At 43.2% G+C, this 22,454-nt stretch overlaps 1 protein-coding gene across 2 annotated transcripts; it reads left to right on the top strand.

The window, feature by feature from the left end:
- ALAS2 (5'-aminolevulinate synthase 2) lies at positions 1–21,990 on the top strand. Of its 2 annotated transcripts, none has more exons than XM_054544112.1 (11): positions 1–130; positions 5,056–5,251; positions 6,222–6,344; positions 7,195–7,305; positions 9,781–10,003; positions 10,548–10,732; positions 13,400–13,591; positions 15,294–15,458; positions 16,021–16,289; positions 17,388–17,550; positions 21,702–21,987. In XM_054544112.1, exons 2-11 carry the CDS (start codon positions 5,071–5,073, stop codon positions 21,863–21,865), a joined length of 1,776 nt encoding a protein of 591 aa, XP_054400087.1. In that variant the 5' UTR covers positions 1–130; positions 5,056–5,070; the 3' UTR covers positions 21,866–21,987.
- Positions 21,991–22,454: the final 464 nt, after the last annotated feature.

The raw sequence follows: 22,454 nt of genomic DNA, 5'->3' as shown, positions 1-22,454 counted from the left end.
GGGGCCAATGCAGGGCCAGGCCAGCAGAAGGCAGGGTGGGTGGTGCTGAGTCAGAGGAGAAGGGATAAATACCAGGTCCTAACCCACAGTACCCACCCGTCGTTCGTTCGTCCTCAGTGCAGGGCAACAGGTAAGAGCTGCTTTCAGCCTGGCACCCTCTCTCTGGTCTGCCAGCTGGTCTCTCAGGGCTGTACACACTGACTCTCTGGTCTGAGTAGATCTGACTTTTTCCTTTGTTTGTTTCTTAGAAAGTGTCTCTTTTTCATTTTCATCTCCCATGTCTTTTTCTGTCTTTCCTCATTTTCAGCTTTCTTCTCCCTTTTTCCCTTCGTTACTTTCTTTTGTTAGTTTTCAAGATCATTCATTTCATTTCATCATTCTCTGACACTCTTGCTTTCTCTTATTTTTCCCTCCTCTGAATTCTACCTTTTTCTCTAAATTTCTTTCTCTCTCCCTTTTTGTCTCTTTCCTCAGCTTTGTATCTCTCCGTCTCTGTGTTTGTCTCTCTCTTCCTCTATCAAGAACGATGGCTTAATATTTCTTCCTGCAATTCCCCATTCCTCTCTCTACCTGCTGGGCTGACAGCAGAGCTCAGTGGGTCAGAGCCCATGGGGAGCCTAGGGGTGGGCGGAAGAGCTAGGGAGGGAAACTAAGAGGATGTGGGGGTGATGGGAATGATGAATTGGGTAAGGAGAGATTTGGGGAATTGAGAGATGAATAATTAGCAGAAATAAGTGAAGAAAGTGGAAGAGGAATGTAGTGTCACTATACAGAAAGTAAACAGATTTCTATTCTCATCCTAATTCACTGTGAGACCCTAGGCAAGTCATTCATCCTCTGAAAAAAAGGCTTGGCCTGTAATTTCCACCACCCTTTCTAGTTTTGATTTTGTGATCTTCTAAATTTTCCTGTTTCTAAGAATTTCTGATTCTCTGATTACAGTTATCTAAAGTTCTGTATGATACTTCCATGGTGGGAAAGGGGTACTAGGAAGAGAAGTAAGGCCTGATGTTTCCAACTCCTGAAGAGAAATTATCACTTCCCTTCCAGACCTAATTGACTCTTGCAAAGCAGGCCACAAAAGGGGTGGAGGGTGGGGGACAAGGAATGCTGCAATGAGTGTTTTCTGGCTCTCTGCTGGGGTAGAGTTGCAGTTGGCCCTTTTGACCTCTGGGAGTACTGATTGGGTGCTGACAGGAGAGAGGATTTTAAAGTCATAGGGAAAACCTTTCAGTAATGATCAGTTACTTGGTCTCAAATTTCGCCATCATCTCTTTGGCTAAAAGTATTGTTTTAAGAAGATGCCTGGCAAGCATTACCACACATTAGGTGCATAAGTTATTAAATGGTAGATTAAATGATTATTCAACAGTACCTGAAATTCCACTGTAGCTACAGATCTGTTCCTTTGGTAAGGCATTGGTGACAAATGGCATATGACCTGGAAAGAGGCCTATGTTAGTGCAGCAGAGGAGATAAATGTCTAGAGTCAGGCCCTCAGTCAAGAAAAAATGGTAGATATTTGAATCACAGATCCATAGTGGTTAAGTTAGGAATCTCTGGAAACAGATTGCCTAGGTTCAAATCCTGCTTCTCCTATGTACTAGCTTTCTGATCTAGACAGGTTACTCAATCTTTTGGGGATTGAGTTTCCCTATCATCACAGGGTTGACATGAGAACATGGCCTGGCACAGAGGGCTCTGTAAGTGTTTGACTATCAGAACTAGGCGAAATCTATGAAATTATCTAGTCCAATGTCAGTGGAGAAACTGAAGCCGAGAGAGGGGAATTACAGAGCCCAAGTTCACACAATAAATTGTAACAGGATTGGGACAAGAATCAATTCTCTAGCTTCCCAAACCCAGCCTGGTATATTCATGTGACTTCCTTTGGCTGTACCTTCATTTTTTCTACATGGGAAATGGAGAAAATAAAAATAATAAAGTCTATCAATTAAATATAATAGCTAACTTTTTTTACTGTTTACTCTGGGATAGGTACTCTGCTAAATGCTTTATATGGATTATCTTACTGAATCTTCACAACATTTCTGTGATGCAGATTGTCCTTGTTATTACCAACATTTTCCAGATATAAGATATACAGCAGGGAAGTGACTTTTCTAAGGTCCCAAAGCTAGTGAGTGGTGGAGCCAGGATTCAAACCCAAGTAGTTTGGCTCTAGAGCCTATGCTCTTTATACCCTAAATTGACTAAAATGTTTCCTTGATTCAATTTTACTCACTCTAGTCTCTTGGTAGGTAATGAGATGGAATAGAACCAGAGCCCATGGTAACTAGACTACAAGGTCATGGGTATAATGATGGCCAGGCAGAGAGAGGCAGAGCAAATTTCAGGAAAGGAGTAACAGAACAAGAGAAATGAGAACAGGAGCTTGAAAGAACTTGAGAATTCAACAAATTCCAAGAAGTGGTCTATATTTTCCCAAAACCCTGAGCATATCATGGCCAAAAGCCCCCTAGTAATGATGTGTGTTAACTTCTTCTGTTTTTATATACAGGAGGTAGGTCGTCTCCACCATCCCAAGGCAGGACTGGACTTTGCCTCCAATATTGGGGGCTTTCCTTCCCACTACAAATCCCAATGGTGTTGGCATTATTGTTGCCAGTATTGATGTTGGGGGAGTTTACAGGAGCCTGGAGCCTCATCATCTGCCTTGCCTGCACTTCTGGGCCATCCACTTCTTACCACCAATAGCCAGGGCCAGCTCTAGCCAGATGCTCAGACATGATTCCAGGAAGGGGCTCCTCTTCTCTCCCACGCCCTGGTCTCAGCTTGGGGAGTGGTCAGACCCCAGCGGCGATAAACTCTGGCAACTTTATCTGTGGTCTGCAGGCTCAGCCCCAAGTGCTTTAGCTTTCACCAGCAGGCAGGGGAAGGGAAACACATATCTCCAAATATGAGGCAGGCACTGGATCCAATTCCTTACCTACCATGTGAAGTGGCCATAATTACCTCACGTTTGACAGCTGATGAAGGCCAAGATCCAGAGAGGGGAAGTGATTTGTACAAGAACATCCAACAATGAAATTGGAGAGCTGGAATTTTAATAAGAAAAGCTAACATTTATTGAAGATTTACTATGTGCCAAACACTACCCTAAAGGCTTAACTTGGATGGTTTCATTTAGTCCCTCCAACAACCCTTCTGTCTTTTCCAATTTCAGGGCCCACATACCTTGGCCCCACATACCAACCCAGGCTGCTGTGACAGCCCATGAGAGAGGGAGAGGTTGCTCTGGGATGGAACAAGAAAAAGAGGTTGTTTTGTGAGGTAGGGGGAGGGTGCTTGTTCTATGAGATCAGGAAGGGAGGGAGATGAAGGAGGTTGCCATATGAGGGCAGGGCCATGAGCTGACCTGTCCCTCAGAACATAAGGCTGAGGGTGCTAGTAGATTCTACTCAGTAACTTTCTTCACAGTGTCAGGGCTTTAGTCTTCTCACATTCTCCCATGTCTCTCCCATTGTACTGTCCCTTATCTTGTCTCACTTTTTGACTCTGTCTTTCCAATTTGCCCTTTTTCTTTACATCTGTCTCTCCTTCTTGCTCTCTCTAGCTGTCTTTCTCTTGGTGTCTCTCAGCTCTCACCCCTCTTAACCCTCATCCCCCTGCTTTAGTCACCTCTCTGTCTCTATCCTTTGATCTTGTCATTTTCTCTACTCTCTTCTCTCTGTCCCTTGGTCTCTCTCTCATCTCCCTCAATTAGGGCCATGATTCTGTTCCCTAAACTCACTTAGCCGTTTGCAATTTCTGGCAGCATTTTTTTATCTTTGTGTCTGACTGACTCTCTAAACCTGCTGGATCCTTTCCACTCCTGCTCTCACTTTTATGTATCTTTGTATAATCCTCTAGACTCATTGATCTCTCCTCATGTCCCTTTCGTGTCCCTTGGTCTATCTGTCTCTGCCTTTATCCCTGTGTGCACTATTTCCACCCCCTTTTTCTTTTTTCATTTTCTCTTTCTCTCAACTCAATCTCTGTTTTCATCTCTACCCTGCTCCCTTTCCCTCTACCTTTGATCTCTTTTTCTCCCTCAATTTCTGTTCTTTTAACTCTACCACCACCACCACATCTTTGTTCTCTCTCTACTTTCCTCCTTTTATCTTTCCTAAATTTTCTTTTCTTCTGGCTTTTCTCCTAGTCCCTTCTCCTTCCTCAATTTCAGACTCTGTTCATTCATCAATTTACCCCAAAATTCAAGAAATATTTATTGAGTGCCTATGTGTCATTTGCTTTCTCTTTTTCTGATCTCTTTGCCCCCTTTCTCTTCTCTGTCTTGGCCTCTGCCTGTTTCGCTAACCCATAGACTATGTCTTTGTCGCTCGTTTTCCAGCCCCACTGGGACTTGCTTTCACCTCTTCCTATATCTGTGCTTATCCAAGAGACAGGAGCAAATTCAAAGACAGCATAATATCAGGCTGGTGGCAAACATTCTATAGGACCTAGAGCCTACCCTTCCTTCCTGTTCCCTCGATTTCCTTAAACTGATACATGTGACCTCAAGCTCCTTCTCCCTCTCTGGCTGATCCTGCTTAGGAAACACCCTGGGCCAAGCCTCAGGAACTCTACTCAATGACATATGTTTGCATTAGCAGGCTGAATCTTCACTTGGCTAAGACCAACATTCTTAGAAAGATTCTTGGCCTTAAGTATTGATCAAAGGGTTAGTGGGTTGGCAGTTCTCATCTTGCCACACAAAAACACATTTCAGTGGTCCTCATCATCACAGACGTAGTCAGTGCCAGAATGTGAGTCAGAATCCAGGCCTTCTGACCTCCAGTTAGAATTCTTTCCTTCACCCCTTTGCCCAGTAGTCAGTTTCCTATTTCTTTCTCTCTGATGTTTTATTGGTACATGTTTTATTGGTACATTTATTGGTACATAACATTGGGAAAGAAGTTCTTTCCCTGGAAGGGCAATAAGAGCATCTCGGAGGCAGCAAGTTTTGGGTGGGAAGCTGAAGATGAGGATCAAAGGCTTGGCTTTTTGCCAGACCCTCATGATGGAATCTCATCTCTTCCATGTCTTCTGCAGGACTTCGGGCTCAAGATGGTGACTGCAGCCATGCTGCTGCAGTGCTGCCCAGTGCTTGCCCGGGGCCCCACAAGCCTCCTAGGCAAGGTGGTTAAGACTCACCAGTTCCTGTTTGGTATTGGACGCTGTCCCATCCTGGCTACCCAAGGACCAAACTGTTCTCAAATCCACCTTAAGGCAACAAAGGCTGGAGGAGGTAAGAAGAGGCTGCTAACAAAAGGGGAGAATGTTAGGGTCCTGGGGTAAAAGTTCCAAGTCATACTGGCCATCTTTGCCTAATAATTAGGACAGTTCATGTGAAAAGTGTCAAGATAGCATGAACTGGCCCCAAAATATACCCAGGATCTGTCTTCTGCCGGGTTCTCTAGAAAGAGTCTCATTCTCGGCCAGGTGCAGTGGCTCATGCCTGTAATCCCAGCACTTTGGGAGGCCGAGGCGAGTGGATCACGAGGTCAGGAGTTCAAGAACACCCTGGCCAAGATGGTGAAATCCCGTATCTACTAAAAATAAAAAAATTAGCCGGGCGTGGTGGTAGGCGCCTGTAATCCCAGCTGCTTGGGAGGCTGAGGCAGAGAATTGCTTGAACTCAGGAGGCGGAGGTTGCAGTGAGCCAAGATCTCACCACTGCACTCCAGCCTGGGTGACAGAGTGAGAATCTGTCAAAGAAAAGAAAAGAAAAACTCTCACTGTCATGTCCCTCACACACTATACTCCAGACATGCTGAAACTACTTAAAATTGCCTAAATCAACTATTCTGTCAAGAGTTTGTGCCTTTGCTCCTGTCAGATTACCCTCTCCCAGACCCTGTACTGGAGAATCTCATACTTCTCATTTGACACTAAGCTTGGCCATCATCTCCTCTGCAAAGCCTGCTTAGACCTCCAAACTGTCTTAATTCCAATTCTGGCTCATTTCCCCTCCCTCTTCTGGACTTCTGTAGCCCATGTACTTCCTCTATCCCAGCACTGTTCACAATGTGTCTTCAGTGTATGCCATTCCCACTAACTTAGGAGCTCCCCTAGCACAAGGACCAGACTCATCTATCTCTGTGTCTCTACAATAGCCTGAGATAGGGTTTTAGGGGTACATTAGATCTCAGTAATTATTGTTGAGCTGAACTTATGACTACAAATGCACCCCAAATTACTCTCTTACCTTTGCATAGATTCTCCATCTTGGGCCAAGGGCCACTGTCCCTTCATGCTGTCGGAACTCCAGGATGGGAAGAGCAAGATTGTGCAGAAGGCAGCCCCAGAAGTCCAGGAGGATGTGAAGGCTTTCAAGACAGGTTGGAGTCAAGTTCCACCTTATGCAACCTTTACTCCTAATGCTTGAACGCACTACGTCACAGTCCTGAGCTACGCTAATACAAAAGCAGACAGTACACATCCCATGATGAGAAGTCCAGTCTTTCCAGGGGAGCCATGGTAGGCAACAGTTTAGGCTGTATGCTGAAGCACACCATTCCTGACAAACACACATGTACGGGCTCCTGAAACTTTTAGTCATTATTCTAAGATGAGCCCTCTAGAATTTTGACTCCTCTTTTTCAGGTGGCTAAATTGATCCCAACAGGCTGGGGTCCCACATTTCAGCAAGACCACTCTATGAGAATATGGATTTGCATGAAAGAGAAAGAGCTGGGAGTAGGTACCTCCTTTAACCAGGGTGCAGATCCCCAGGTCAACTTAATTAGTGCAGACCACCCAAGATAATCACCCTTGAGATATGGCCATACTGTTGACATCTTTCATAGGCCCCTTTGGGATATCATTAAGGACAAAAACTTCAAAATTGAAATTTAATGATGTTTAGAAAAGAAGAGTAAGGTACATTATCCTGCATCTACTTTCTAAATGCAGGACGCAGGGTGGCTGCCCCAGTTACCTGACCCAAGGGAAAATCCTAGTGGAGAGAAGTATGATTCACCTTATAGAAGGCTTCCTAACAATGTAATAGTCTCCATTCGGGGGGATAAATAGAAGCTCATCTTGGAGAAGATTTCTTCTTGCTGTAGAAGCTGCCCTTACCTTATAAACTTGAATTTTCATATGTTGCATTGAGCTTAAAGAGGACAACACATGCTTTCTTTTCCCCCCATTCTCTTCACGGCCAATGAATCTCACATTCCATCTCAGATCTGCCTAGCTCCCTGGTCTCAGCCAGCCTAAAGAAGCCATTTTCCAGTCCCCAGGAGCAGGAGCAGATTTCTGGGAAGGTCACACACTTGATTCAGGACAATATGCCTGGTGAGTTTGCTGAGGTGGAAAAAAAGGGGATCAGAATAGGGAAGGCATTCTGAAAGGGCCTCTGTCATAGTAGGGGAAACAGTACAGAAGGGCCTTGGAACCAAAGGAAATTTGAGTTTAAAATTTAATGCTGGCACTTGCTAGATCTAGGTGTTTTGGCAAGTAAGACACTTTCCTTCAGTGGCATTTAATACCTACCTCAATAGGTTACCATGAGAAGAAAATAAAATTACATTTATGGAAGTGTTTCTAATGAGGCTTCATTAAATATTAGGCTTACTCCCATTATTTCTTCTCCATGCTTCCCTCAAAAACTTTTACCCTTCATAGAGCACCTTTTCCCCATTCTTATATGTGTTTATATTCCTTTTCATAATGACATTTACATTATTTTCTAATGTAAAAGGAATATGATTCATGGTAAAATATTTTTCAACATATACAGGAAAGTATAAGGAGGGAAATTTAAGTCATGCAGAGTTCCACCATTAAGTTTTTTGTTATATTTTCTCCCAGATATTTTTCTATGGCTACACACACACACACACACACCCTCTGCTCTCTTCACCACACCCACGTTTTTGTTAGAAGTGTGATCTTATTTTACCTGGAGTTCGTTATGCTGTTTTGTTCACTTAAAAATATGTCATGGGTATAGTACGGATTCAATATCATTCAGTTAATCAAGCATCTATAATTTAAGTTGTTGTTTCCAATTTTTTGTATTCTCTCAGTTTAGATTGTAGGTGGCTGGTTTTACATACATACAAATGTACTCAAAGAAAATGTATAGTATTACTTTTTTCAATTTTTATTTTTACCTAATAATATTTTGCTATATATTTTACTCTGTGCCTTTTTTTCACTCAACAATATACTGTGGAGATGCTTCCACTTTAACACATATGTATCTACCTTATTTTTCAATGCTTCAAAATATTTTGTAGTTTAGATATAATAGAGATTATTTGGCTACTCCTCTATTTGGTTGCTTCCAATTTTTTCTATTACAAACAGTGGTGCAACAAACATCCTTGAATGTATCTCCTTGTGTACACAGGCAAGTGTTTCTCCAGGATAGACACTTAGTGGTGGAAATTCTTGGGATGTAAGGATGTGTACATTTTTGATATTAATAAATTTTGTCAATTAGCCCTCCAACATGGCTGTACCAGTTATCAAGGAGGGTATCCATAGTCTCATACCCTTACCAGCCCTTGATATTATCAAACTTTAAATCTTTATCAATTGACAGGTGAAATTTTGTTTTCCCAGTTTTATTTTTCCTGATTAAGAATCTTTTTCTACATTTATTGAATTGTCTGTTCATATCCTATGCCCATTTTTCTACTGAGTTGAAATTTTTCATGTTAATTTTTCAGAGATTATATAATAAATTCTGAGTATCAATCATTTGTCTGTTAAGTATGCTGCAAATATTTCTCTAGATATGTCAGTATGTGCATTTTAAAAACTTTCGATATGTATTTGCAAACATCTCTGCAGCAAGGATGTTACCAATTTGCACCTCCAGCAGCCATATAAATTGCTGTCTGCAACATGATTTCTGTCTCATGTAAAGAGTTCTAGAGTTTAACAAGCTCTTTAGCAAACGTTATTTCAATTTATCCTAGAAATAAAGTTACCCCATTTTGTAGTGGTAATGGTTAAAGAAGTGCGCTCTGAGTTACTTACTTGATGAACACTTACTTGCTGCATGACCCTGGTCAAGTTGCCTAACACTTAATGCCCCAGTTCCCTCATCTGTAAAATGGAGATACTAATAGAACTGTCCATGGAGCATTGTTGTGAGGAATAAATTAAATATTTATAAAGTTCCTAGGAAAGAACTTACATGTATTAGGCATTCATTAAATGTTAGCTATAATAATATAATTGAATATTAGCTATCTTTATTAGTATTATTATGACTACTAATACTATAGCAGTAATAATACTACTATTACCATGTGCCATTTATTAGTTTGAATATATTACATGTCGTTGGTTGTCAGATGCTCACAACTCTCCAAGGAAAGTATTATTAGCCTCATTCTACAAATAAAGAAATTTAAAGTAAGAAAGAAGATTCATGACTTGTTCAAGGCCACACAGCTAGGAAGTGGCAAAGAGATTGCTAGAAACAAGATCTGTTGATACTCCTTCCAGTGAGACTGAAAGTAGTGATTCTAGTAAGGAGGCTGCCACACCAACCCGGGAAGAGAGATGAGGCCATAAGAAAGTCTAAATGAATGTGTGAATGAACTACTGAGTGAATGAGTGAATGAGTAAGCAAAAGGATGGCTGAATGAAGTAGTAGAGAGTTAATGTGGTCCATAAGTCAATGACTGAGCAAATAAATGAATATATGCAAAAAGAGTTGGAGAACTCAAAATCAGCAACATGGGTAAAATACAGACTAGCCAGGGAGAGACTTAAAATGAATTCTTTTCATCCTCATATCTGCTCCTGCAGGAAACTATGTCTTCAGTTATGACCAGTTTTTCAGGGACAAGATCATGGAGAAGAAACAGGATCACACCTACCGTGTGTTCAAGACTGTGAACCGCTGGGCTGATGCATATCCCTTTGCCCAACATTTCTCTGAGGCATCTGTAGCCTCAAAGGATGTGTCCGTCTGGTGTAGTAATGATTACCTGGGCATGAGCCGACACCCTCAGGTCTTGCAAGCCACACAGTGAGTAGTAGGCTCTCAGCCATCAGCAGTGGCCAGAGGAGATGAAAAACCACACATGGAAAAAAAAAGGCAGAGCTGGCAGTGGAAACCTGGGTTCTACCACCACTTCTTTTGTCCAAGGTCCTCCACCATATCTATTCCTTGGATATGAAATAAGTCAACACACCATGTTTCCCAAACTCTTCGGTGTCCAATGCTATGGAGGGGAAGGATGGGAGACCAAGCAAGGCCCACTCTGCCTGAGTTTTTAATCTAGCTGCAGAGTTAGTATTGCCAGAGATGGAGTGTGACTTCTTCTAGGTCTTCCAAACTACTCAAGCTCAACCTAGCTTCTCCCTCTCTCCCTGAGTACCTCCAGTCCTAGAAGGAAGGCACATGTCTCCCTATCCTCCCCATCCTTCCCTCTACTTTGTCTCATAGGACACAGTTTATGTAGGATCACTAACTCAACATTGACTCCCATCAAGGAAGGGAAACCTACCCAGTTCCTCGATGCCTGATGAGAGGTTTTTTTTCTCCTTTTCTCCTGTTTTCTCCTGGCCAGGGAGACCCTGCAGCGTCATGGTGCTGGAGCTGGTGGCACCCGCAACATCTCAGGCACCAGTAAGTTTCACATGGAGCTTGAGCAGGAGCTGGCTGAGCTGCACCAGAAGGACTCAGCCCTGCTCTTCTCCTCCTGCTTTGTGGCCAATGACTCTACTCTCTTCACCTTGGCCAAGATCCTGCCAGGTAAGCCTGAGGCCTGAGCTTTGTTCAGGGCTGGTATCCCGCAATGCAGCATCCAGTTTCACTGGTTCCATCACTCCTTCCCTGTATTTGGAGTTCCCTCACTCCCATTATTCTTCCTTCTTATCCACCTTGCATATCCTCAACACTGGATAATTATATCCCTCTGCTTTCTCTCCTTCTGCACGTAGAGAGGACCATTACCAGGGAACATTACCCCACCTCACAGAAAGGAAACACTTTAAATTCATCACCTCCCAACTCAACTGAGCTCTTAACACACATACATAGTTACATAGTTATTTTATGTCTCCACAGGAGCTTTTTCAAACTTTTTCTCCACTTCTAAAACCTCTGACTACCTTCTCATTCACACTTAACAAATAACCTCACATCTTACTTCACAATAAAAACAGAAGCCCCAGACAGAGAATCCTTATTTATTGCCACCAAACCTACAAACTTATCTCATTGTTCATCTAGCCTTGCCTCATTCTTTCCTTTTACAATGGAAGGCATATCTCTCCTTCTGCCTAAAGCCAATCCCTTCACTTGTACACTGGTTCCCATATTCCCAGTCTCCTACTCTCTAGTCTATAATGTCCTCACCTCATATGCCTTGTTGTCCTTCTGCCAAGGCCCAATCCAGAATGAATACAACTCTCCATCTTTACTATATCAATTCTGGGCTCATACAGTTGCTCAGACAGGAGTCACTAAAAATTCATAGTCTTAACCTCTACTGGGTTCTCCATGGTCTCTGGCAATCCCATTTCCCTGGTCAGTTCTCGAAGTTTATGGGGCAGTTTTGCCAAACCACCATTACCCTCAGCCTTCCCGCACCCCCTCCTCCCCATCTGTCTCAGCAGATGACTTCATGTTCTACTACATTCAAAATAGAAGATACCAGACCGCAATGTCCTTGACTCCCAGCCACAAATCACCTACAAACTCATAAGCATCTTCAAATGTCCTCTCCTCACTACTTCTCTTGTGTCATAGTGGAAAAAGTATCCTTTTTCTTGTGACTAATCCTTCCACTGTTGCTCTGTGCCTCATTCCCCTCTACCACCTTAGGAATCTTGACCTATTGGCTCTCTCCTCCTCTCCTGTATCTTCAGCCTCTCCCTCTCTTTAAACGTGTTTTCAAGTCTCTTGTATCTTATAAAAAACATTGCCTCAACCCCTGATCACTCTCTAGCTACTGCCCTCTTTCCTCCCTATAACAGGCAAACTTCTGGAGAGAAGTCTCCGCTCTTACTATCTACTTCCTCGCCTCCTGCTGATTCTTCAGCACAGCAAAAATATTACCACCACTTCTCAGAAACTTTTTTTGAGTTCACCCATAAGCCCCAACTAAACTCAACATCTTTAAGCTGATTTTAGTCCATCCCCTCCTCAACCATTAGAATTAAACTTCTTTCCATCTCTACTGCCAGCATCCTAGCCTGATCCAACATCATTTTTTAAAGAAAATTTTACCTTTGCCCTCCGATAATCTATTCTTTACAGCAGTCAGAATTTTTTTTAATGCAAAACTATCTTTGTCACCCCACCCCCAGCCCTGGTCAAAACCCTTTGGTGGACCCTCATTCCCCCAGGACCAAATCCAAATTTCTTATCACAGCTTCTGAAGTTCTCAATAATCTGGCTTCTATGTATCTCTTCGGTCTCACCTTTTTGCACCCCTCCTCTCACTATTTCATTCAGTAATACCTTCATTCATATACTCATTCACTTACTTATAAATCAGTCATCAGTTTATTTATCCATTCATTTAATGAATGTTTACTTAGCATCTACTATGTGCTTAGTCTTATACTGGACACCAGAGACAGAGAGATAATAAGATGTTTTTGCTCTCATGCAACTCCCAGTCTGCTTGTCTTTCAAGCCATGTTCTCCAGAAAGCCATAACTCATTTTCTCAGGTGGAAGTTATCCCTTAATCTTATAAAAAGGCCACAGTTCCTTGATGGCAGTGCAGTTGGTGGCAGGGGTTGGGGAGGTCCAGGAATCAACTCCCTCTACCAATTTCACATGCCCACCTGCCCCACCAGGATTGCCCAGTAAAAAGCCCCGCATTCTTCAAATCTTTCTGGACCCTAGCTTTCTCACTTGTAAAGGGGATGAATCCCATGATCACTAACAGCCCTGCCAGCTCTGACATGCCACGAGCTTATGATTCCAACAGTAAAAGCCTGATAAATATCCATCCCTGTAACCACAAGCAGATGGATGCTACCTGGAATGGATGGAATTTCATCTAGACTAGGAACAATCTAGCATCAGTCCAAGTCAACAAGCATTCCCTGGGGTAATCCCTTTTCCAAGTCTTGATCTTATATATTGGGGAAAAGGAAAATAGGTCCTGTCCTCAAAAAACTCTGAAGCTTCTTGGGAAATTAAATGTTCTCCCACCCCAAGGCAGTCAGAGGCTAGACCAGGGTCACAAATGACTGGAGGGAAGGATGTAGGGGTCAGAATTTGGGAACAGTGAAGTCCTTCCAAGAGAGAAAGAAGTGTCACAAAGGTTCCCAGAGAAGGAAGAAGCAGAGCAAGGTCTTCAAAGGGGAGAAAGGTTGGCCCTTTTTTTTTGCCAGGTCAAACCTGAAGGTTGAAGTGGGAGTACTGGGACAGAAGCTTAAGGATTATGCATCTGCTTCCTCAGGGTGCGAGATTTACTCAGACGCAGGCAACCATGCTTCCATGATCCAAGGTATCCGTAACAGTGGAGCAGCCAAGTTTGTCTTTAGGCACAATGACCCTGACCACCTAAAGAAACTTCTAGAGAAGTCCAACCCTAAGATACCCAAAATTGTGGCCTTTGAGACTGTCCACTCCATGGATGGTATGTATATGAGTAAGTGTATGTTTACTAGTGTTGGTCTCACAAAAACCATAATGATGATGATGATGATGATGATGATAACATTATAACAGCTAATATTTATAGTGTTTATTATGTGCCAAGCAAAATTATTAGTATTTTACATGTATTAATTCATTTAATTTTCTGAACAATTCTATGAGATAGGTGTTATTATTATTTTGATTTTTTACATGAGGAAACTGAGACATAAGAGTAATTTGTCCAAGGTCACACAGCTAGTAAATGCCAAAGAATGGAGGCAGCTATTACATTCATCTTATAGGTAAAGAAACTAAAGTTCAGAGTTGGCATCCAATACATCTCAAGTGGCTCAGCAAGTTGGTGCTAAAGTGAGTATCTGCACCCTAACACATATAACTCCAATTCCTCGAGTAACACTTCTCTTGTTAGAAATGATATGTAAATCAATAATCCCAGTGTTTGGTTTTTATGAAGGAAATTTCAAAAACCATTGCCTAGGATTTTTTTCAAGGTCCAGTATGAAGCATTGGGGTCAAAACAGTTTTCAAGTCAGAGAGACCTGGGTTCAAATCCCACCTTTGACAATTACTGGCTATGACCATAGGTAACTCTTTAACTGTCTAAGCCTCAATTTTCCCAAAGGTAAAATATCTGGTTGTAAGAATTAGAGATGATAGAAACCATTCTAGTTATTATGCTTTAGTAGAAATAAATGATCTTCACACTCCTACCTCCTTTCTTTGCTCAACTGAAACAATGTCCAAAGCTTTCTATTGCTGGCCCTGTTGTGTAGAAATCATGTATTTTAGGCATCCTCTTATGGATTTATTTAAGGGAAAAGGTCCTCAACTCATTTCAGTTTGTCCCTTTTCCAACTGAAACAAAAGGGTCCATAGTATTCCCTGATTTAGGTATCTTAAGTGGCATGTAATGACTATACACACAGGCTCTAAAACCAGACTATCCATGTTCAAATCCTAGCATGACCATTTACTAGCTTGGGCAAGCTTCTTAATTGCTCTGTGTCTCAGTTCTCAGTTGCTTATTTGCAAAATGTAAGTGATAATAATTAAATAGGTATGCAAATTAAATGAGTTAATATATGTAAGGAACTTACTATTATGCCCACTCCCACATTTCTAACACTAGCAATAAAGTAAAACTATCCTATCCCTTTTGTATATTTCTACCACTGAGACTATTCAAATTCATTATTTCTCTAGTGGAAACTATGTTGGTACCATTCTACCTTGTTACATTTGCAAATAAATAGTTCTTTATTCACCTATTTTTGGGGTGCAAACTCTGCCCAAACTGTTGATCCTTAGGCTGAATCTCTCCCATTGAAATGATGCTAGGCTGAACACAGCAGAAACAGGAAAATAGACATTGTCAGAATGAAGTAAAAATAGAAAGACAAAGAGTCAAGCCTTGATCCCAGGCTGGGGAACACACACACATGCGCACACACACGTACACACACACATACACACACACACACAGAGAGAGAGAGAGAGAAGGCAGGGATGAGATACAGGCGATCGATCCATACACAGAGGTTTGTAATAGTTCTAAATGAAGGCGCACATCCTCCTTCCTCTCTACAACACCCTTTTCCAACCCAAAGTACGCATGGATGGGAAATTCCACACTGGAGATGGAGCTGGGGAAGGGTTATGATGTCCTACCTCTATCCCTTGGCTTTGCTCAGGTGCCATCTGTCCCCTCGAGGAGTTGTGTGATGTGTCCCACCAGTATGGGGCCCTGACCTTCGTGGATGAGGTCCATGCTGTAGGACTGTATGGGTCCCGGGGCGCTGGGATTGGGGAGCGTGATGGAATTATGCATAAGATTGACATCATCTCTGGAACTCTTGGTAAGTGAATGCTTTGGGCCTTCTTATATACCCTCCAGAGAGGAGGCCCTTACAAAATTCTTTTCTCCCTCCTCCCCAAAGCTATAGGGGTTGTTTGGACACAATTCACAGCCCCAGGCTGCTGCCATCCTGGACTCCCTCTCTCCACTCGCATCCCACTGCAGAGTTGATGAGAAAGTCTGGTGGAGTTTTTTGAAAAGACCTTGAACTAGGCCAAATAGTTAGATTCAACTTGAGTATGTGAAGAGCTGTGTTTCTAAACCCTTCCCCAACCCTAGCCCCAAGCTTCATCTTAGCTCCACTCCTGACCCTATCTAGCTAAAGGTCCCCACCCAGCTCCTGCCTATCTAGTCATTGCATATGGCAAGACTTGAAAGTCCTATCTCAAAGCAGCAGAATTATCAGCTCTGACTGCCTTGTCATGGACAGATGAGCAGAGGCCTGGGAAGACAGCCTGGAGCCCCAACTTCTGGTGCACCCCCTTGTGTTATCTGGCACATGATCCTGTTCCTCTGGGACTGATTATGGGATCTGTGTATATCTTCTTCCCTTCTGTCTCCAGGCAAGGCCTTTGGCTGTGTGGGCGGCTACATCGCCAGCACCCGTGACTTGGTGGACATGGTGCGCTCCTATGCTGCAGGCTTCATCTTTACCACTTCTCTGCCCCCCATGGTGCTCTCTGGAGCTCTAGAATCTGTGCGGCTGCTCAAGGGAGAGGAGGGCCAAGCCCTGAGGCGAGCCCACCAGCGCAATGTCAAGCACATGCGCCAGCTACTCATGGACAGGGGCCTTCCTGTCATCCCCTGCCCCAGCCACATCATCCCCATCCGGGTGAGAGCCCCACCATGCCCATTGCCCTCTCCACCTATTTCTTCTGGGAGCCTCACACTCCCAACAAACCTACATGTGTTGCTGTCTTCAATTATTTGCTTTCCTGCTAACCATTCCCCTTATTGCCAGCTTTGTTTCCCTTTTTGAAAAATTATCAGCCATTCTGGATTAACCAGTCTTTTCCTTGCATTAGCCATTACCTCATGCTTATTAGATTATCCTAACCCTAACAATAGCAAGTGCTCACAGCCTATAATTCAGAGTTTTTCAAACTGGATCAAGACAATTAATGGGTCACAAAATCAGCTTAGTGGGTTATCATTAGCATTAAAAAAGAAAAGAAATAGAAAATGTTGGAGTACATCACACATACTAAGGGTACCAATTTGTGAAAAATTTGTATGCGTGTTGTGTATTTGCATATATACATGTATGTGTATGTGTGTGTTTATGGTCATGGTGTAAAACGTACTTCTTATTGAGAATTGAGGGCAGAAAAATAAAATCAAAAGCCATAGGACTAGCTGCTACTTTGGATCCTCAATATGAGCATTTACTGCCTTTAAAAATGAACTGCTACTTCTTTCTTAAATAACAAGTATCTGTGTGAGTCAGTAAGCCAGGGCAGGGAAAGGACACGTGTATTTGTGACAATTTTGTGGATGAGAAATAGTCACTGCTCTTTAGACTAACCTAGTATTTCCTTTAAACACTCGTTTTATGAATTAATTTAGTGACAGCACCCCAGAATTGGCTTGGGGGGTTTCCAGAATTGGCTTGGTGGGGGGTATCTTCTCACCCAGCACCATCCCAAACTAAGATATTAGCTAAGTAAAATCAGTGTGCTTGCTCTGCAAACAGCTTCCAAACAGGGCTCCTGGTACCACCTCTGCTCCATCCTTTTCAAACCAAATTGCCAGCTCTGAGCTCCTCCTTGATAGAAATTCTGGAGCTGCCACTAAGCCCCTAATGAAAAAAAAAAAATCTATCCCAAAATTTAGTGATGTTCCCTCATCTAGTTCCCTCTGCCTGCTTAGTGGAGCCAGTGATGGTGGAGCCAGAGAGGCAGGTACTGATAAGCCTTTCTCCTGAGTCCAGGTGGGCAATGCAGCACTCAACAGCAAGCTCTGTGATCTCCTGCTCTCCAAGCATGGCATCTATGTGCAGGCCATCAACTATCCAACTGTCCCCCGGGGTGAAGAGCTCCTGCGCTTGGCACCCTCCCCCCACCACAGCCCTCAGATGATGGAAGATTTTGTGGGTAAGTTCTCAACATGGGTGCCTACAGGACCTCCCTCCCCTCAGCCCCAGGATCTGAAAGAGAAGCTGAGAGGACAGAGACCATTCAGTTTACAAAATATTTCTGGAACATCTAATGTGTGCCAGCACTTATACTAGGGTCACAAATAAATGAGAAGCAGCCCCTACACTTGTAGGGCTCCAGTTTGCTTGGGGATACCATAGCGAACACAAACAATGACATTAAGGGATGATCAAAGCTCCACAACGCAGTGTATGATAGAGTTGTTGGAGCAGAGAGGAGGGGCCTGACTCAGCCTGAGGGATCCAAGACCCGCTTCCTAGTAGAGATGACACCTGAGCTGAGTCTTGCAAAGTGAGTGGTATTAAAAGAAAGAGGGCATGGAAGAAGTATTCCTACCAGAGGGAAGAGCATGAAGAAAGGTGAGGAGAATGAGAAGCAGCCAGGGATATATCAAGAACAATAAGCAGGTGGTATTGGAATGTAGGGTCATAGGAATGGAGTGGGGTAGGGGAGTATCAATCTATGAGTCTACAAAGACAACATGAGATAGAGACTGGATTGAGAGGCTTGTAGAGCTGAGTAGTTTGAGATTTACCCTGAAAATGCCAGTTTAGTCAATTCATCTAATGTTTGCTGGATTTCTGTTGGGTAGTTTTGGTTTTTTTTGTTTGTTTTTTTTTGTTTTTGTTTTTTTGAGACAGAGTCTGGCTCTGTAGCCCAGGCTGGAATGCAGTGGCACGATCTTGGCTCACTGCTACCTCTGCCTCCCGGGTCCTGGCTCAAGCAATTCTCCTGCCTCAGCCTCCCAAGTAGCTGGGATTACAGGCACGTGCCACCATGCCCAGCTAATTTTTGTATTTTTGGTACAGATGGGGTTTCACCATGTTGGCCAGGCTGGTCTTGGACTCCTGACCTCGTAATCCACCTGCCTACGCCTCCCAAAGTGCTGGGATTACAGGCGTGAGCCACCATGCCTGGCCTGGGTAGTTTTTAATGCAGGGCCTGACATTGAATAGGTGCTCATTCCAGGCCTGTTGGATGAAAGACATGTAGGCAGTTGATGGTCTAGCAGAGGAGCCAGATATAGATGGTACTGGTCCAGTATGATGAGCTCCAGTATTCTGGGAGCTAGAGGGAGTGGACACATTATGGCGAGAGAGGGTGGGAAGGATGAAATTGGAGAGGCTTTGCGAGTAAGGAAGTTTTTATGATGCATGTTGAAGTACATGTGAATATGTTGTAAGAATATTCCAGAATAAGGGAATTCCATGAGCAATGACCTAGAGATAGGACAGCAGGGGGTATGTATTGACAACATCATTCTGTTTGTCTGAAGCATGGACAGTGTGAGAATTCAAGGAAGACAAGCTAGGTAGGCGCCATTCATTCATTCAAAAACATTAAATAATGCTGGCTAACATTAAGTACTTACCATGTGCCAAGCACTGTTCTAAACACTTTACACGTATTAACTCATCTAATCCCCACAACAACCTCAAGAGTTAGAGATCCTCTTATTATTTCCATTTTGTACATGTGGAAATTGAGGCACAAAAATATGTAGTGGCTGATCCAAGGTCACACAGCTTCTAAGTTGCAACTGGGAGGTCTCTCTCTACCTCCATGGTCATAACTGCTAGGTCTACCACCTCTCTGAGCTGATGACCCAGACACCTGGGCTTTTTGTTCAGTATTCTCTATTGCTCTGGGCTTCAATTATAGAGCTCTCAGTATTCTTGGTTCTCTGAATGTCCACTTAGGCTAGGCTTTTGTAAGAATATATGAGAGGCATCCACAATGGCTCCACCAGTCCCTAAGTTCCACAGCCAATCCATCCTGAAATCCTGCAAAAGTTATCTATAATCTCTCTCAAACCTATTTGCTTTTCTCCTCTGCCACTTCTTCAATCCATGTCAACATGATTTTTTCCTAATTTCTCTGCTTCTCTCTTGCTCCTCTCAAATCCTTTCTCGATGATGACCACTAGAGGTATTTTTCTAAAATTCTGACTATATTGCTCCCTTGCTTAAACCCCTTCATGTTTCCCTCTAGACTCTAAAGCAGTGGCCTCCAAGGTGAGGTATGCAAAATGATTACAGGGTGAAGGAGCAGAATATGTATTAGAATTTTATGTTTTTTATCTTAAAAATAGGAAATCAAGCATCACTGATACTGATCTTTAATATACAGATTGACAGTTATACATGTATATAATATATAAACAAATATACAGATTGGAGGTATATGCTAAAACATTTGTACTGATAGGGATGTATAGTCCAAAATTTGGAAACCATTGACATATAGGACAGAGTTGAAGCTCTTCAGCATAGCATTCAATGCCTTCCACATGGTGATCTCTATGCCCTCACCTCCTCCCCACATGCATTTTGGTTTTTCAGCTACACTGAAGGACTTGTCGTTCCCTCATTTTTTTCTGCTCTCTTACCTCTGGGACTTTGCTCATGCTGCTCTCTTTTGATTGGAATGCCCTCCCTCACACTTTCCTCTGGCTTACTTTCCTTCATCTTGTAGACTTAACTTAGGCATTCTTTCAACAAATATTTATTGACTACCAACTGTGTACTAGATACTGTTCTAGGCACTGGGGATGCAGTAGCAAACAAATCAGACACAAAATTCCTACCCTCTGGAGCTTACATTCTAGTGGAAGGGGATAGTAAAAAAAAATTACCAAAAATAAGCAAATTAAATAGCACATTAGTTCTAAGTGCTATGGGAAAAAAATGAAGCAGGATAAGGAGAATGGGATAAGGGGCCTGGGGGGAGTTCAGAGAAGGGCTGTAGTATTAGAGTGGCAAGGGTAGAAGACGCTGAGGTGAAACTTGAGCAAAAATTTGAAGGAGGTGGAGTTAGTGAGGCAGATATCTAAGGGAATGGCATCCCAGGCAGAGGGAACATCCTAAGGCAGGGAAGACACAGGAGTATTCCCTTTATATTTGAGGAACAGTAAGAAGATGGGTGTGGGTGGAATGGTATAAGCAAGTGGGAGACAGAAAAATTGAGTACATAGAGGCAATGTGGGACCAGACTGTATAGGGTATGGTAGGCCATCAGAAGGATTTTGGCTTTTACTCTGAGAGCCCTTGAAAGGATTTGAGCACAGGACTGATATATCTGACTCGGGTTTTAACAAAATTGCTCCAACTTCTATGTAGAGAATACACTAAAAGGGAGCAACGGTGGAAGCAGGGAGACCCAAGAGTGGGCTACAGTAATATCCCAGGTGAGAGATGATGGTGGCTCAGACTTGATCATAATGAAGGCAATAAGAAGTGATCAGATTTTGAAGGTAGAGCCAAGGGTCTTTGCTGATAGATGGGATATAGGGTAAGAGAGAAAGAGAAAAATAAAGGATAGCTCTGAAATTTTTGGACTGAGCAACTGGAATTGCCATCCACTGAGATGGGAAAAGCTAAAAGTAGAATAGCTTGGTGGAGGGTAGGGACATGAGTAGCTCAGTTGTACTCATCAGTTAGAAATGCATACTAGACATCTAGGTGGAGATGGAGAAAAGCCATTGGATAGACAAGACTGGAAACCAGTAGAGTGGCGTGAGCTGGAGATTAAAATTTCTGAACCATCAGCATATAGATGGTCTTTAAAGTCATGTGACTAGACAAGATCAACAAGGGCATGAACACAGAAAAGGCCAAGAACAGAGCCCTGGAACGTACCTGGGGTACTTCCTCCAGCTAGGTCAGGTTCCCTTCTCTGGGTTTTTACACCCCCAGGTGGACCCCCTACCCCAGGTTTCCTGGTCATAGCACCAATTACACAGTATGGTTACTGTCATTATCATTGTCCTCATAGGGCTTGGAGTTCCCAAGCAGAGTCATTCTTGGGCCACAGCACATCCTATACTTAGGGAGTGGTCCAGGCCAGGACAGTATGGCTTCAAATTGTGTCAAAGGAGAGCTTCCCAATCTTTTATAATATATATCCCAGCATCCAGATACAAATGGTAATATTCACGGCACACAGAGAAGCAAACAGTAGGCTACTTCTGGCCCTCAGGTATCTTGAAGGGTTGAGGGGGATCAATATCTTGGCACATCTGTACTGTGACAGATTTGGAAGATCTAGTCTAACCCATTTTTTCCCTCCCCTCCCCCTACCACCTTCAGAGAAGCTGCTGCTGGCTTGGACTGAGGTGGGCCTGCCCCTCCAGGATGTGTCTGTGGCTGCCTGCAATTTCTGTCGCCGTCCTGTACACTTTGAGCTCATGAGTGAGTGGGAACGTTCCTACTTTGGGAACATGGGGCCCCAGTATGTCACCACCTATGCCTGAGAAGCCAGCTGCCTAGGATTCACACCCCACCTGCACTTCACTTAGGTCCAGGCCTCCTCCTGTCTTCTGCTTTGTTGTGTGCCTCTAGCTGAATTGAGCCTAAAAATAAAGCACAAACTGCAGCATGTGTAGCCTTTTATTGGGCAGGGAACAGACAAATGCACTCTGACTCCCTCAGACAAGTGGCAGATCTATGAGGAAACCATAGGTCACTTGTTGGTCACCATTCCATTTTACCAACAGGGAAACAGAATGAGAAAGAGGAAGGAAATGCCCAAAAACTACAGTGAGTTGAAAAGAGCTAGGATACTTGGCAGATTTATTTGAAATGGCTCTTTTCCAATGGTTTCAATAAAAATCCAGGGATTGACTCTTCACTGGTAATCTGGGCCCTGGAAATCTGGGCCCAGGGTAGCCCCTGAAGCCAGGAAATGAGTCAGCCCTAACCAAATTCCCTAGAAAGGAGTGGTTCCCCAAAACCAAAGAGGTATTTTCCATAAGGGGATATGGATGTCTTCCTCAATCCATTATCCTCTCTCCCTCCCACGGCATCCCACAGAACAAGATTTACCAGTCCCATTCTCTTTTT

Source organism: Pongo abelii, chromosome X (genome assembly GCF_028885655.2).
Source record: "Pongo abelii isolate AG06213 chromosome X, NHGRI_mPonAbe1-v2.0_pri, whole genome shotgun sequence".
Lineage (NCBI taxonomy): Eukaryota > Metazoa > Chordata > Mammalia > Primates > Hominidae > Pongo > Pongo abelii.
This window is presented reverse-complemented; position numbering and strand designations above follow the sequence as displayed.

What these genes read in the sequence shown, in the direction of transcription:
- ALAS2 (XM_054544112.1), top strand. Translation starts at nt 5,071, where the DNA reads ATGGTGACTGCAGCCATGCTGCTGCAGTGCTGCCCAGTGCTTGCCCGG. An exon ending in TGTGAAGGCTTTCAAGACAG is followed by an intron (nt 6,345 to 7,194) that starts GTTGGAGTCAAG and finishes ATTCCATCTCAG; the next exon opens with ATCTGCCTAGCTCCCTGGTC. An exon ending in CATCATCTCTGGAACTCTTG is followed by an intron (nt 15,459 to 16,020) that starts GTAAGTGAATGC and finishes TTCTGTCTCCAG; the next exon opens with GCAAGGCCTTTGGCTGTGTG.